We start from the raw sequence: 15508 nt of genomic DNA, 5'->3' as shown, positions 1-15508 counted from the left end.
GGGGGGGGGGGGAACAGCCAGCCCTTAGCATGTTTGTATAGCTGCTATAGCTTGAGATAAACAGGCGTGTTTTTCGCCCTGGAGGATGTCTGATGTGCAGGTGGCAGCACTTCTGTCACAGACACAGACGTTCTCAGGTTACTGTTTGAAACACGGTGCAGATATTTCTGGATGCTCTTTTGGAGGAAAGCACGTGAGTTTTAAGATGGGTTTTGTTTTGATGTTTTTCTTTTGCTGAATGCTGTTTATTTCACTGTTCCCTGCGAGGTCTGGCTTTGCTCACTGACCACGTGGTTATGGTTTCTGTTTCAGTATTTGGGTCTGAGCCTCGTGCCTTACAGGGAACTGCATAACATCCTGTGTGCAGGGCAGCAGCTGATGGCTGACATGTTGAGCTGCCTTTCCAGGAATAGAACATAAAGCAGATAGCATAAAAGAGCACCTGCCTTTCCACCATGTGTGCATCACAGCAGCACGTCTCCATTCGTGATGGGGCTTCTTTTAGCAAGGGGGGGGAAACTGGTGATCTGTGTCATAAAACCAGGGAACTCCTTTCCTGTTCAACACGCGATTCCTAGCGATGCTGTAGTGAATGCCGGGCGTTGCAGAACAGTTTCACTTCCACAAATCTGCTTCTCTTTCATGTTGAAGAATGTCATCGACCGGAAGCCGTACCCAGATGATGAGAACCTGGTGGAAGTCAAGTTTGCTCGCACGCCCATCATGTCGACGTATCTGGTGGCATTTGTGGTGGGAGAATATGACTTTGTAGAGACCAGGTCCCTCGATGGGGTCTTGGTGCGTGTTTACACTCCTGTGGGCAAAGCTGAGCAAGGAAAGTTTGCATTAGAGGTAAATGCACTCGAGGTGATTTTGTTATTGGTGGTGTGAGCTGTGCAGGCTGCGTGCGCCTCTCCTTTGGCCGCACGGATCTGGCAGAGCTTTGGGAGGGTGCTCTGCTTCAGTAGCTCAGGGGGACTGGGCTTGATGTGGACAAACTCGTGCCTGTGATGACAGAACACACGTTTCACTCGAGTCGTTTCGATTCAATGGTGCAGCTGTGATCCATGGGCGACGAGGAATTCTGAAGGAAAGGGGGCAGCCTGGGAGGAAAAGGGGATGGGAGCCTTCCAAGGTGCTTTGGGAGCTGGGAGCGAGTCGCCTGGAGGAAAGCTTGTGTGCTGCTCTCGTCAGCTGGTCTTGGCCATTGGGAAGCTTTTGGTTTCGCCAGTTGTTCCAAGTTAACAAAATATTTACCAGGTTTCTCCTCTTCTCTCTTACAGGTTGCTGCTAAAACTCTGCCTTTTTATAAGGACTACTTCAATGTTCCTTACCCTCTTCCTAAAATTGATCTCATAGCTATTGCAGATTTTGCTGCTGGTAAAGTAACTCACTTTATTGATGAACTGTATTTTATTTGAATGATAAACGTTTAGGAAGAGGTGTGTATCCATATCAATAAACCTTTGTATTTATTTTATAAAGGTGCCATGGAGAACTGGGGCCTTGTTACTTATAGGTATGCTGTTAAAATACTGTCTTTCCCCTTCTTTGTTCACTAATTCTTAGCAGTAACTGGAATTAGTTTTAGGGAGCTGGCGTCATCCCAAATAAGACTAAATCAATACCTTCAGCTCTTGCTTCAGTTTGAATCCTTGTGACTTCTGCAGCAGCGTGCGTTGCTACACAGACCTCAGGAAGGCAGGAATGAGCTCTGTAAGCACTGTCCAAGGGTGTGAGGGCTTTCAGCTGTCTGGCAGCACTGCCTGTTCTCCAAGAGAACTTTCTTGGCTGTTTTTTTTTTCCCCCCTCCAAGTTACTGGCACAGCTGGAAGGGTTCCTCCTTTTATGTTGCAGGCAAGTTGGTCAATGTAGCAGCCACATGATTATCATGTAAATGAAAAATGCTAACTTGCCTTCCTTTTCAGTTTTTGGTGTTCCTCTGATCAAGCTTTTAGACCTTTGCTTGATAATCCTACATGATCTGTGCACACTGTTAGACTGAGTCTCCATTTTGTACATTGGACTTGGAAGCTTTGGACTTCAATCCTTTTGAATTTCTTTTGCTAAACTTTGAATTTGGCCTTAAAAAAAAAACAAAAAAGAATTGCAGTGGATGTTTGAATCCAGGTTTAAAAATCCACATCTGAACTTCTTACGATTTTGATGAAATCTTTTTACCTCCCGTGGGGGGGAAAAAACCCCACCAACGAGTCGATTATTTTATTTTTGAAGCCTTTCTTCATTTTTGCTGCTTCTTTTTTCCCCCTTTTACTCTCGATTTGGCACGCTTGCTTTGATCCCCTTGGGGCCAGAAGGTTGGCACAGAGCTGTGCTGGAGCTTCGTCCCCTCGGAGCACAGCAGTCCTGAAGCTGCTGCCCCACCGCGTCCCGGTCGCAGCGGGGTGTTGGAAGGTGGTGATGCCTGAGCTGGGGGCTCCCGTGTGCTGTGTGTGCAGGACTGTGTGCGTGGGACACAGCTGGGGGGAGCTGGGCTTCCTTTGGGGCTGAGGGGGGCAGAGGAGGTTGGCTGTGCATCCACCACGCAGTGCAAAGGGAGTTTCAGTGCAGGTGAGACTTGTCGTGTCCCCCCTTCCTTCCTAGATTACGTAGGGGAGCTGTTTTACACACAAAGCATAAACTTTCTCGTTCCTGCTTGGGTTACTGCACTTGTTTTCTTGCATGCTGTGAGGAACTGTTGCTCCAAAGCATTCCAGTAACTGTGGAACTTACCAAAGCAACGTCTAAACTGAAATACCTCTTGGTTTTTTTCAGTTGTACCGACGACTCTGTAGCTCGTTTAGGTTGTTTCACCTGCTTTTGCTGTGTTTTTGGACCTAGGCACGTTTCACTCTGCTCAGTTACCTCTCTCTTTTAAATACAGGGAGACTGCATTGCTCATTGACCCCAAAAATTCCTGTTCTTCGTCTCGCCAGTGGGTGGCTCTGGTTGTGGGACACGAACTTGCTCATCAGTGGTTTGGAAACCTCGTGACCATGGTATCTAACAGCTACAAGTTCTACTTTTTGTTGCCGTGTGCTTCGTGTCCATATTATTGTGTCCTGTCCTAACAGTCTTAAAAGCTGCTTTATTATCAGATCCTTCTTTATTAGTGTGTCCTGTAAAGGTATTTCTAGATCTTTTCTAAGGCAGGAGATGAGTTGTGCTCACTGCTCTTCTTGGGCTGCTGACCCCTTCATAGGGAGGAGCTGCTGCTCGCAGGCATTCCCTGTTCTCTGCCCTGTGCTGAATGAGGACGTTACAAGTTTCTCTTTGCTGCTGACTTCTTGTTGGTAAAGTAAAGCCCTTGGAATCTTGTGTTTATTATTCCACCCTCTTCATTTTCCAGGAGTGGTGGACCCATCTTTGGCTGAACGAAGGGTTTGCCTCCTGGATTGAGTACCTGTGTGTCGATCACTGCTTTCCAGAGTATGACATCTGGACTCAGTTTGTTTCTGCTGATTACACACGAGCTCAGGAGCTCGATGCCTTAGACAACAGTCACCCAATTGAAGTAAGCCTTGTCCTCCTGCTTATCTCCCTTCTTTCTTGTCAGCTGGATGTGAGCTTTTTGTTCCCTGTTAAGAGCTGTACGCTGGTTCGTAATGCAAAGTAAAACCCAAGGTTGCATTCACACTTTGTGGATTTTCCTCTATGACACATTGCTTTCTTCAGTCAGAAAACTCCCTAAGCAACAGAACAAACAAAATCAGGACATTGTGGCAATTAACTGACCGTTAATTATCCTCTTCATCACAGGTTAGTGTTGGCCATCCATCCGAAGTAGATGAAATATTTGATGCTATTTCTTACAGCAAGGGAGCATCTGTGATCCGAATGCTGCACGACTACATTGGTGATGAGGTAAAAAGTCTGTTGTCAGGAGCTAACTGTAGGTTCTCAAATATTTCTGCACTGCAAACACCTGAAGTTTCTGTCTGTTCTATCCCCAAGACTTCTGTGTGGGTTTTGGGTTTGTATTTGGTTTTGTGTGGGTCTTGGGCTGTACTTGAACTTACCTAGGAGAAATGAGGCTGTGGGGAAGATACAGAAATAAAATCATCTCAGTGGTGAAATCTGGCTTGGGGAAAAACACAGAAGAGTTCATCTTTGTAGCAGCAGAGTTTAGGAGGGAGTTACAGGTGTGGATCCTGGGCTTCCTGGGTTGGTTCTTCAATCTGAATGCAGCACGGAGGGAGGACGGAAGGGGCCTCTGCTGTGTTGCCATGACATGCATCCAATTGTGTGTTCCCAGGACTTTCGGAAAGGAATGAATTTATATTTAACAAAGTTCCTGCAGAAGAATGCAGCCACAGGTAACTGATTATTACGTGATTAAGAGAAGTAATTTCTTGAGACACGGTTTGTGCTGGTTTCTTACGTAGCTGCTTTTGCAACTGAGTAACTGAAAAGCAGGAAATAATGGGCTTGCATCCAGTTTCCTACAAGGTTTCCCTGCACAGCCAGAATTCTGCACCCTCTGGGGGCTCTGTGCCTTGCATGAGGTGAACTGCAGGAGCTGCACCTCGTGCTGATGAGCACAGCCCTGTGCTGATGGACATGGAGCCTGGTGGTTTGCCTGCTGCACGCCACGCTTGGCAGTATTGATTGCATGGATGAGTAAACAGTTCAAAGTCTGCTCTGACATCTCTTGTCTTAGACCTTTTTTTTGGGGGGGGGGATGTCATTCATAAACATGCAATTGGACCTTCAGCCTCAAGCAGGCCGTGGCTCACTTGGCTCTTTTGACATCACAGATGAAAAGTGCAGGGAGAGGCTCTTCTCTGTGCCACTTCCAGCGTGCAGCCTGGATTGATGGCGTGCTTTGAGTTGCTGTGAGGTTTTCTCCCCCCTCTCCTCACCTGCAGGTGGTTTAAACAGTTTCCTTTTTGTCACCTGTCACCTTCACAACTTGCCAAAAGGGCAGAGGAGATCACAGTGGGCAAATGGGAGCAGTAACCACAGCTCCCACCCCCCAGAGCCCCGTGGTGTAACAGTGTGACACGGTGGGGCTCGGGGTGTCCTTAGTCAGTCTTTTCTTCCTTACAGAGGACCTCTGGGAAAGCCTGGAAAAAGCTAGTGGTAAACCTATTGCTGCTGTGATGAACACATGGACCAAACAAATGGGATTTCCACTCATTTACGTGGAAGCTGAACAGGTGAGTTGTGCAGTAATTCCCCTTACAGCAGCTGGTTTAATTTCAGAGTAGATGTTCTGCCTTTCGCTGCGTTTAAGATCAAATTTGGTGCCTTCCAGTAACTTGAAAACGTGCAGTGAATTGCTTTGCTTAGTGACAGGTCTGTTCCTGCAGGGCGGAGAAGAGGAGGAACCCGGTGGAAAGTGAAATAGAGTTTATCCAGAGGCACTGCAGGCCCTGTGCCTGGGCTTTGCTGACGTGGCCCGTTTGCTCTTTGTGTTTGAAAAGCTGCAGGGGCAGTGGAATATCTGCTGTGGGTCCCCTCAGTGCACACTGTGCTTCCAGCTCCATTCTGATTGTGCTTACGCTGCAGCATCGCAGGCTGAGCTGGGATTATAGTGGCTGGGAAGTGAAATCAGACCCCAAAAAATCAGTGGGTGATCAGGGCACGTGCATCTCAACAACAGTAATGATGATGAAGTGGAATGAATCCTGGAGCTTGCTTCTGTTTGTGGGGGAGGATGGAAGCTCTGTGAGTTCGAGGAGCGCACCGGAGTCGTGCTGAGTGGAAGCTGAGGTTAAATGATCTGAAGTTGCTTTCTTCTTTAACTCTGAACGTTGAAGTAAGTTGGAATTCTTGAAGAATCTGATTTTTTTTGTTTTTATATTTTAGCAAGAAGATGACAAAGTGTTGAAGTTAGTCCAGAAGAAGTTCTGTGCCAGTGGACCATATGCTGGTAAGATGAGGGCTGGGAGCAGAAGCAGAGCATTCATTCCTTTTGGTGCAGTGACAGCAATATTGGGAGATCAGGCAGCTGCCCTGCTTGGATTTGGGTGTTTAAGGCTTCAGAATGAATACAAAGCTGAGTGCTGTGATGCTTTTCACGTCTTCCTGCTATGGTGAAAGCTGCAGTCTTCAGCTCAGCTTTCATTCTGAGGCTCTTCTCTTCCCACGTCCGCTTTAAGGGCTTTGCTGTCATCTGAGGAGCTCTGTGAGCTGCTGGTCTTATGGCTGTGAATGAATAAAAATGTCTTGCATGGAAGTCAGCTCTATTTGGAGATGGAAAGTAAAGTGTTAGGCTTCAGAGGTGCTGTAGACACCCTTGGTGTTGGTCTCTAGAACTGCCCTTTTCCTTCAGGTTTTTGTCAGTTTAAATTTAAACATACTGACATCAGCTGCTGCCGAAACTTCAGCCTCACGCAAGGCTTCTCAGTGTGCAAACCCTTTTTCCTTAGGCCTTCCTTTGTTGTTGTTGCCTCTTTTAGGGGAGGATTTCCCCATGTGGATGGTCCCCATCAGTATCTGTACAAGTGACGACCCCACCAGTGCCAAAATGCAAGTGCTGATGGACAAGCCAGAGCTGACCTTGGTTTTAAAAGATGTAAAACCAGACCAGTGGGTGAAGGTGAGTGGCCACAAGGGAGCACTGAGCTTGGTTGTCACTGTGATGTTCTCCTTTCCTCTTCCCTCTCTTTTTCCTTGCAATCTTGTATTTCTTGTGCAGGGGCCTCTCTGCTGTGCTGCTGCTGGGTATTGGCTCCTGTCTGTAATGCTTAACATTTCCCTTCAGACTTTTGTTTCCAGGAGCAGCCTAGACAATGTAAACTGGAACCTTCTCGGAGTGTGAGCCCAGAAAAACAGAGTCCCATTAAGCAGAAGCAGCTTTTGATTTCAAATCCGGTGGCTTTTTCAGTATCCCCTGGCAACTGCAGTTTAGTTCAAGTCCGTTCTGAGCAAAAATAGTCCTGTTTATTTCCCATTAGTGTGAAGGTTTTCAGTGGGTTTTACCAAGCAGGTAGGAATCTGCAAGTGGAAAAACCCACTGCTGAGATGTGCTGCAGACACTGGGCAGAAACAGGATTTGAGAATGGAAAAGAAGCAAGGGACTGGAATTATTGCTGCGTGAACAAAGGAGGTTTATTTAGAATGATGGTTTCTGAGCTGGAGGAGCATCCATGGAACAGCTGGGAGAGTTATTGTGAATCACATCTTCCTGCTGGAGTAAGGGGAGCACTTCAGCCATCGCTCTGCGTGTTCCCTGCAATCCCCACGCCTGTCTGCATCCCCCTGCTGACAGAGGGGCCCAGCACAGCCACCCCTCTGCCCCAACAGGAGCGAAGATGCTGCTGATCTTTTGCCTTCCTACCTCAAAATGCACTTCTGACCTGCTGTGATGCAGGGCAGGGATGCTGGCTGTGCTTTCTTGAGACCACAGTTCTGTCTCAGAGTCCTGTTGACGAAGCTGAAGTGAGGTTACAGGAGTGAGGCTTGTAGCTGTGTTGTGTCTTCTGCACTGTGTGTTCTTCTTCCTCACCCTTACCCTGCTTAGGAGTGGAGGTTTCTCTTTCCTCCTCGCTCCCATCCTATTTCCTCAGCTCTCCCATCTACCACACCTCCTACTGAGCGCTCCTGATTTAAAATAAACTACAAAATCTGCTTTTTTTTCTCTCTTTTCCTGGCTTTTCATCGCTTGCTCTTCGGTGCATTTCAGCTGAACCTTGGCACAGTAGGCTTCTACCGCACGCAGTACAGCCCTGAGATGCTGGAGAGTTTAATACCAGCCATCAAAGACCTCTCCCTACCCCCCGTGGACAGACTCGGCCTGCAGAACGATCTTTTCTCCCTGGTAAGTGCGTGCTGTTCTGTCCAGTGACAGAAATGGGTGTTTGAAGAGTCAGCCTCTGTTTTTTTGGAGGCAAAGCACCCTTGGGATTATTGCATGTGTTTCACTGTGAACTCACTCAACAGGTTCAGACTTTTGGGAGCTTGCTTTTAGTTGGTAAAAGCAGGGATGTTCTAATGATCCCCTCAAAGACTTTACCCAAGACTTTAGCAGCCAGTAGGGTTTGTCAAGTCTTCCTCCCCTGGCAGAAGTGGCTGCTGGGGGTTCCTGAGCAAGGGACTGCCTCAAAAGCAGGCAGTGTCAGCTCTGAGCAATGCATTGCTGTGCTCTGTGCTTCACATTGTGCTTTCTTTTTGGTTAGCAAAAGCACGGGAGGTTGGAGCAGCGTGGGTTTGAGTGGTCGTGGCTCAGTCAAGGGGGTTTGAAAGCGTGGCCTGGGTCCCTTCCCACGTATTGCAGGACCAATGGCACAGATAATAACAACACACACAGGATCTGTGTTACACTCCTTCATTTCTGTGCCTGTTTCCATTTAATTAATACTTCATCACAGCTTAAATAGCAGAAATCGATTTTCCACCCCCTTTTCTTTGCCATGATTTACCAGTCTGCTCCCAGCTGAAGCAGATTGGAGATTTATCACCTGCACTGAGCACCTTCACAGTGCTGGGAGGCAGCTTAGGTTTGCCCTGGCACAGGCAGGAAGGCTGCTTGCACTTCTATGAGGAGCAGAAAGCAAAGATGGTTCCTGCAGCTTTGCGCTGCCAATTTAACGAGGAGCAAAACTTAAACCTTGCATTAATTACAATTTTAGGTAAAAATAAGCTGTTGGGGGTGTGATATCTGGCTGAGAAGCACTCAGGTTTATCATCTCTTGCCAGCTCTGCTTTGAGGTCATTTAAGCTCGTTGTCTGTTTCCTGTTTGCAGAATGCACTTCCCATGGTGTCACGTGTGAATGCAAAGCACTGCGTGCCCTCAGAGCTCAGCACGGCCTCATTTATGAGGCAGGGAGCAGCTGAGTGCCTTAATTCTGCATGGAAGGAAAACTAATCCGTGTCTTTCTCCTCTCCCAGGCCCGAGCTGGAATCATTAGCACTGTAGAGGTTCTGAAAGTGATGGAAGCGTTTGTGAATGAGCCCAATTACACGGTGTGGAGCGACCTCAGCTGTAACCTGGAGATTCTCTCAACCCTCTTGTCCCACACAGACTTCTATGAGGAAATCCAGGTGTTTGTGAAAGATGTCTTTTCACCAATAGGGGAGAGACTGGGATGGGACCCCAAACCTGGAGAGGGTAAGAGAACTCACCGTTGGGTTTCACGGTGCGGTGTTGGGTTTTGAAACAAATAAGCCATCAAAATGTTGGGAAACGGCAGAGAAGGGAGGAAGAGGAAGGGCTGAGGAAGGCACTTGGGGTGTTTTTATGTTTGAAAAGCCAAACACAAAGCCTCCAAACAACTCTCTTCTCTCGAGTGCACGTTGAAATGGTGAATGTTTCCCTGTGCAGTCAGTGGTTGGTTTAAGAACCCTCTGCTGTTGCTTTGCATCTGTCAGAGTGCACCAAACTTCTTGGGCTGTCGGGGTGGGAGGCCACAGGTGGTCCCAGTGCAGATCCAGCAGGTTGCTTGTGATTACCAGACCGCAGGCAGAGCGTGCTGTGTTTGCTCTGGGATTTCATCCTCCTGATCCTCTTGCTGTTTAAAAGCTAAAATATTCCTCCAGTGGCACTGAGGAGAGCTGGAAAGTCCTGGTTTCTTTACATAGCCCCTCATTTGCAGAAGGATTATTTGGTAGCTTATCAATGTAGGTTGGAAGAACCAAAGAATGACATTTCTTCATTCAGTTGTCTCCAAATAACTGTTCTCTCCTACTGACCAGGTCATCTAGATGCCCTTCTGAGAGGTCTGGTGCTGGGCAAACTTGGCAAAGCCGGGCACAAGGCTACCTTGGAAGAAGCCCGACGCCGGTTTAAAGACCACGTGGAAGGAAAAAACATCCTGTCAGCTGACCTGAGGAGTCCTGTAGGTTATCAGGGGGTTTGGTTCCCAGCTGCACTGGCACAGGAACGCCTCTGGTCTCTGGATGGTGTTGGTTTTAGGGTCTGGATGTGGGTTTTGTGTGCCTGAAGCGCCCGCCGTCAGCGCGTGGTGCAAAGATTTCTTGCTCTCTTGTTTTGCTGAAGCTGAAATTAAGGAAGAGGGGTTGGCAAAGTCGGCCTGGAATTCAGTGCTGAAACAAAAGGGGGCAGTGCAGCCACCTTCCAGTGCTCACCCGTTTGAAATCCAGCCCCAGCACATCACAGCTGTTTGTTGCACAGCCCCTTTCCCCACGGTGAGCTTTGCATTCCCCAGGTGCGATGTGTGAAGGCTGTCTTTGTGCTTCTCTCCCAGGTCTACGTCACTATTTTGAAGCATGGAGACAGCACTACTTTAGACACCATGCTCAAGGTGAGTGCAGCCCCTTCCTGCACACAAGCAGCTTGTGCATAGAAGGGAAAAACGTCCCACCCTGCGGCTGTGTTGACTGAGGTGGAGTTTGGGGTGCTGAGTTTTGGGTGCTGCTGGGCCCGCTGGGGTGGTGAACAGAGGATGATTCAGCCTTAATTGAGCTCCTTGGTCCTCGAGCGGTGTGAAATTGCCACCTAGTGGATTGCTGCCTCTCTCATTTTAGGATCATTTCCCGTTGCTCAGAGGCACGGTTCTACTTGGCCTTAGATAAAGTGGTGATCAGCTCGTTGCTGATGGTGCTTTGTGCTCGTGTGGAGCGAGGCCCCTCGTGTAGATAACAGCCATGTTATTCACAGACAGGCTCAGTTTGTCACATATTGTGCTTAAAGACAAACCTAGCAGCCTATCCAGCAAGGTGAGCAGCACCAGGTGATGAGAGGAGGCCACTTCACATCTGTGCTAACGCTCTTTGCTCTGCCTTTCAAGCTTCACAAGCAAGCAGACATGCAGGAGGAGAAGAACCGAATCGAGCGCGTCCTCGGGGCCATCTCCCAGCCTGAGCTGATTCAAAAAGTTCTCACCTTTGCACTTTCAGTAAGTTATTGGAAAAGCTGCTGGTGGAGGCTGGGAGCTGCCAGAGCAACCTGGAAATGGAGCACAGGGGGTGGATTTGGGAAGGGTGCAGGGCAGGGGGGGACCGGCGGCCTCCCACCCCTCACTGCTGTGCATGCAGCCCTCAGAACAGCAGCGCTGGGTGAGAGCCCTGTGTGAGGCACTGGGCTTTGTAACAGCAGAAATACACGTTCCTATGTCAGGTCATTGCTCCCATACCTGCCAGGCTGTTACTAGGGGGTAATGCAGCTTTTTTCTGCCTTCATTCGTGCCCTCGGTGTCTGTTAGCAATGTTTGTTCGTCCCCAGGAAGAGGTACGTCCCCAGGACACCGTGTCTGTCATCGGAGGAGTGGCTGGAGGCAGCAAGCAGGGGAGGAAAGCTGCTTGGAAGTTTGTACGAGACAACTGGGAGGAGCTTTATAATCGATACCAGGGTGGATTCTTGATATCCAGACTAATAAAGGTGCGTGGAGCACAGCTCTGTTAGCATGCAGGGCCCAGACTGGGTTATGTCTGAAATGCTGACTGCTTACCTTTGGTTTTCTGCTTGTTTTTCCCTGCAGCTGACAGTGGATGGGTTTGCAAACGATAAAATGGCGGCGGAAGTCAAGGTAAGAAAAGTGATTTGTGGAGGCAATGGATTGAATTTGGGATGGGCACGAGCTGCTCTGAGCTGGGGGGAGCCACAGGTTTGGGGACCGTGCCTCTGAGTTGTGGGACTGTTGTGCAGTTCCTCAGTTGTGCTGCTTTGACTGTAACATCAGAAATTAGTTCATTACGCAGCTCTTAACGATCCCCATTTCATTAGCTTTGCTCATTGCTACTCACATGGTAGACATGAGCTGGATTCCGTGCTGCGGGTCCAGGTTTGTGCCTTCAGTTGCGATGAGAGCAAGGGACAGATGAGTGTCTGCAGGGCTCTGCAGGGCTCTGCTGGCTCCCAAATCCCCACAGTGTGTGAGCACTGAGCCCTGGGGAGCCTGCAGGCTTTCTTTGCCCCCTGCCTGCAGTTTTATGGGGGCTCCTCGGTAGAAGAAACACAAAAACGTGGCCCTCATTTGTGGCTTTGCCATTAACCAAACACTGAGAGGGAATTCATGGTCGGAAGAGCCGTCGAGCCCCGTGTTGGCAGCGCTCAGCAATCTCTTCCCCCGAGGTTCGGGAGCAGCAGTGATGATGCAGAGAATTCTCATGCTGTCACTTTGCCCAACAGACAGCAGAGCTGTGACTCGTTTCTGTGATGGCTGCCCTGTGCTTTTGGGCAGCGTGTGTTGGGGTGGGGGTGAGGATGGTGGGAAGGGGAGGATGGGAAGGGGAGGATGGGAAGGGGAGGATGGCTCCCTGCAGGGCAGCTCGGCCCGCCCCACAGCAGTGCATTCAGCTGGAGCTGTGGGCAGGCGATCCAGGCTGGCTGTGGCTCTGGCCGCCTGCTCTGCTGCTCGGTGCCCCTGCACGTAGCAGGGGGGGAAGGTTGGAAACCAGGTGATCGCGGCGGTCCTTTGCCAACCCGGGCCGTTCTGTGATAGAGAGGTGCTGCAGGGATGAAGGCGAGAGGTGGTGCAGCGCCCAGAGCTCGCGGTGCAGCGGGCAGCGGTGCTCAGAGCCGAGGATACGTGGAGCAGCGCTTTGCTTGGCCAAAACGGCCCTTAGAGCCTTTTTGTGAGCACCCAGAAACGCACGCTGGGTTTGCTGCCCCGAGGGCGAGGACGGGACAGCGATGGAAACGGAGCCGTCCTGCGGCCGGCGGAGAAACCCCGCTCCTTCCCGTAGAAACCCAGGAGCTCGGGGGGAGGCTTGCAACCCCCTGCTGAGGCCACGGCGCTGTGCTTTGTGTGCAGGCTTTCTTCGAGAGCCACCCGGCGCCGTCGGCGGAGCGCACCGTGCAGCAGTGCTGCGAGAACATCCTGCTGAACGCCGCCTGGCTGAAGAGGGACAGCGAGGACATCCATCAGTTCTTCCTGCAGAGGAAGGGGCCGCCCCCCGCCACGGCCTGAAGCCGCGCCGCCGCTGAGCCCCACCGCCTCCGTGGGGGAGGGGGGAAGGAAGGAGGAGCCGCTGCCCCGCGGCCGATCGATACGCCAAGAATTCGGAGTCTTTTTATCTCAAGCGGACGGGGATTGGACTGAATGTAGTGAAGTGGTTCCTGCTCACACTCCAGAATTAAAATTGGATGAAAATTAATCGCGATTCAACGAAAAGAGGGGGAGAGGAGAGAGAGAGAGAGAGAGAGAAAAAGAAAAAGGGAGGAAAGAGAAAAAAAAAAAAAAAAAAAGGAAAAAAAAAATCTGTAAATATGATAGTAATAAAATAGAGCATAACAAAACTGTGAAACTTCCTCCAGCCTTGTCGGTGGTCACAATATTTAACAGCCCCTCCTCGTTGGCAGATTTTGGTGGATTTTGTTTGGTTTTCTGGTTTTTTTAATGCCCTCCCCCCCCCTCTAATTAAAAAAAAAAGAGGAAACCAGCAGAGCGAGGTCAGCAGAATTCGGGGCAGGAGAGGCTGGGCGCTCGGAAGGCAGGAGGCCAAACAGCTCCCAGCTCCCAGCACAAGGTTTGGGGCAGGAGATGCTCCCACAACCCCCCTCCCCACCCCACGGATCGCAGGCTCCCCCTTTTTTGTGTTACCTCTCAGCAGAAAGAAAACCCTCCTGCCGCTCTCTGCTCCTCGGTTCCACTTTGCTGACGTCCTTTAGAGATAACGGGCTCGGATGGAAACATCTTCCATCGCCGCCATTCAGTCTCTCGTCCTTTTTCTTCCTGCCCCCCCTGCATGCCCTCGGGCGGTGCTTTGTGCCCGGCTCCCCGCTGCTGCCTGGGCCCCGCTCTGCTCCGTGTCCCCACTCCCAGCCCGTCCCACCTCCTCGTGGCCGTAGCAGCAGTAGCTTCTCGTTCCTTCCTGTGATGTCGATGGTCATTGGATTCAGAAGCCTTAAACGAGTGCTGATGAAGCCTGAGCTGCGTTTCCTTGGCCCGGGCTGCTCACCGACACGACGCCCTGACAAAAAAAGGTTGGAGCTCCGTATGGATTTTTTTTCCCTTTAACAAGAATTCATCTTTGTTGTGGCTTCACTGCACTTCAGAAGGTCAGCAGACTGTCAGCCCGCTTCCCCCAAAACATTTTTGTGCTCTTGTTTAAAAATAACAAACAAAAAACCCAACCAACCCAACAGAAAAACCACAACGAAAATTCCAAACAAGTTGGCGTTAATAAAAATGTCAATGTGAAATTCGTCTCCTGGGCTCTTGTTCTTTCCTAACCCTGCCGCCAGGCCCTGCGATGGCTGCAAGCCCCCACCTCTGTCCTGAGCCGCTTCCCCTGCTGCTTTCTGTGCTCTGAGTGCAGCATGGCCTGCGCTGCTGGGCCACAACCACGGGATGCTGGCTGTGCAGCTTGGCCTCGGGCTGCAGCAGGAGCCAGGACAGAAGGTGGGAGGCACAGGAATGGTGCAGGGCCCTTTTTGTCCCAATGGTCCCCGTTCGGTTCGCTGCTGCTTTTCCCTCCCGTCAGCACTGCAGAGCCAAAGCGATTTCAGAGCTGTAAGCTGATTTCCCTTCTGCTTTGTGCACGCGGACAAAATGACACAGGGTGATTTTGGCCTGAGCAGCGATGGGTGAAATGAGAACAAGCGCGGCTGTGAGTCGAGGTGGTTTTTGTTTTTTGCTTCAGACGATGCAAAGACCTGAGAGCAGCTGAAGGAAAGCGACAAAAAGACAAAATGTTTTTTCTTTACGTGATTGACCCCGAGGTCTGGCGGAGCCCTGATGTGTTCTCAGGGAATCTGTGGCAACAGTGGAGCTGGGGTGCTGCTGGTAGAGGCTGGGAGCTGCCAAAGCAACCTGGAAATGGAGCACGGGGTGGATTTGGGAAGGGTGCAGGGCAGGGGGGGGACCGGCGGCCTCCCACCCCTCACTGCTGTGCATGCAGCCCTCAGAACAGCAGCGCTGGGTGAGAGCCCTGTGTGAGGCACTGGGCTTTGTAACAGCAGAAATACACGTTCCTATGTCAGGTCCTTGCTCCCATACCTGCCAGGCTGTTACTGTGGGGTAATGCTTCACCCATCGGGCAGACAGGTGGACGTGGAATTGACTGGGAGCAGCTCAGGATCTGTTTTACCCTCCTGAAACACCCGGATTTCAGACCCGTGTGCAGCACGTGTGGAATGGCAGCAGTGGGGAGGCAGCAATGAGGTCCTGGTGATTCCCACAGCTGTGCCTCAACGCTCCGCATCCACATCGCAGTGCGACACCTCGACCCTTGTGAAATTCGTGCTGTGGGTTTGTGATAATTTGCAGTCCAGCAAAAATGTTTGGGAGCGAAAGGCAGAGGATGGAGCCCCGTGCTTCAGCACCATCTGCTCTGCTGGGTTGGAGCTCTGGTGGAGCGGAAGGCCGTGCTGCTGCTCACTGAGACCACAGAATGGTTTGGGTTGGAAGGGATCTCAAGGATCACAAAGCTCCAGTTCCCCCACTGCATGCAGGGCCACCAACCTCCCCATTTCACAGCAGCCCAGGCTGCCCAGGGCCCCATCCAACCTGGCCTTGAACACCTCCAGGGATGGACGGGGCATCACAGCCTCTCTGGGCAGCTGTTCCAGCACCTCACCATTCTCACAGCACAGAACTTCCCCCTGACATCCAACCTCAATCTGCCCTCCCTCAACTTAAAGCCATTTCCCCTTGTCCT

The 15508-nt window shown here is 50.6% G+C and overlaps 1 protein-coding gene across 1 annotated transcript; it reads left to right on the top strand.

Moving 5' to 3' along the window:
• The first annotated feature begins 21 nt into the window (after positions 1 to 21).
• On the top strand, positions 22 to 14051 carry LOC122160454 (puromycin-sensitive aminopeptidase-like). The gene is made up of 18 exons (XM_042818943.1): positions 22 to 852; positions 1284 to 1380; positions 1486 to 1519; positions 2885 to 2999; positions 3350 to 3514; positions 3760 to 3864; positions 4256 to 4316; positions 5050 to 5159; positions 5812 to 5875; positions 6405 to 6544; positions 7631 to 7765; positions 8837 to 9056; positions 9641 to 9783; positions 10153 to 10209; positions 10696 to 10803; positions 11130 to 11285; positions 11386 to 11433; positions 12661 to 14051. The coding sequence occupies exons 1-18, from the start codon at positions 490 to 492 to the stop codon at positions 12814 to 12816; spliced, it is 2277 nt and encodes a 758-aa protein (XP_042674877.1). The 5' UTR covers positions 22 to 489; the 3' UTR covers positions 12817 to 14051.
• The last annotated feature ends 1457 nt before the right edge of the window (positions 14052 to 15508 follow it).

This window comes from Centrocercus urophasianus, unplaced genomic scaffold (genome assembly GCF_019232065.1).
Source record: "Centrocercus urophasianus isolate 14NV4802_14NV808 unplaced genomic scaffold, USGS_Curo_1.0 seq_175, whole genome shotgun sequence".
Taxonomy (NCBI): Eukaryota; Metazoa; Chordata; class Aves; order Galliformes; family Phasianidae; genus Centrocercus; species Centrocercus urophasianus.
The sequence above is the reverse complement of the archived record's forward strand: the minus strand, read 5'-3'. Positions and strand labels throughout refer to the sequence as shown.

What these genes read in the sequence shown, in the direction of transcription:
- LOC122160454 (XM_042818943.1), top strand. Translation starts at nt 490, where the DNA reads ATGGGGCTTCTTTTAGCAAGGGGGGGGAAACTGGTGATCTGTGTCATA. An exon ending in AAGGAAAGTTTGCATTAGAG is followed by an intron (nt 853 to 1,283) that starts GTAAATGCACTC and finishes TCTCTCTTACAG; the next exon opens with GTTGCTGCTAAAACTCTGCC. An exon ending in GGACCCCAAACCTGGAGAGG is followed by an intron (nt 9,057 to 9,640) that starts GTAAGAGAACTC and finishes CCTACTGACCAG; the next exon opens with GTCATCTAGATGCCCTTCTG.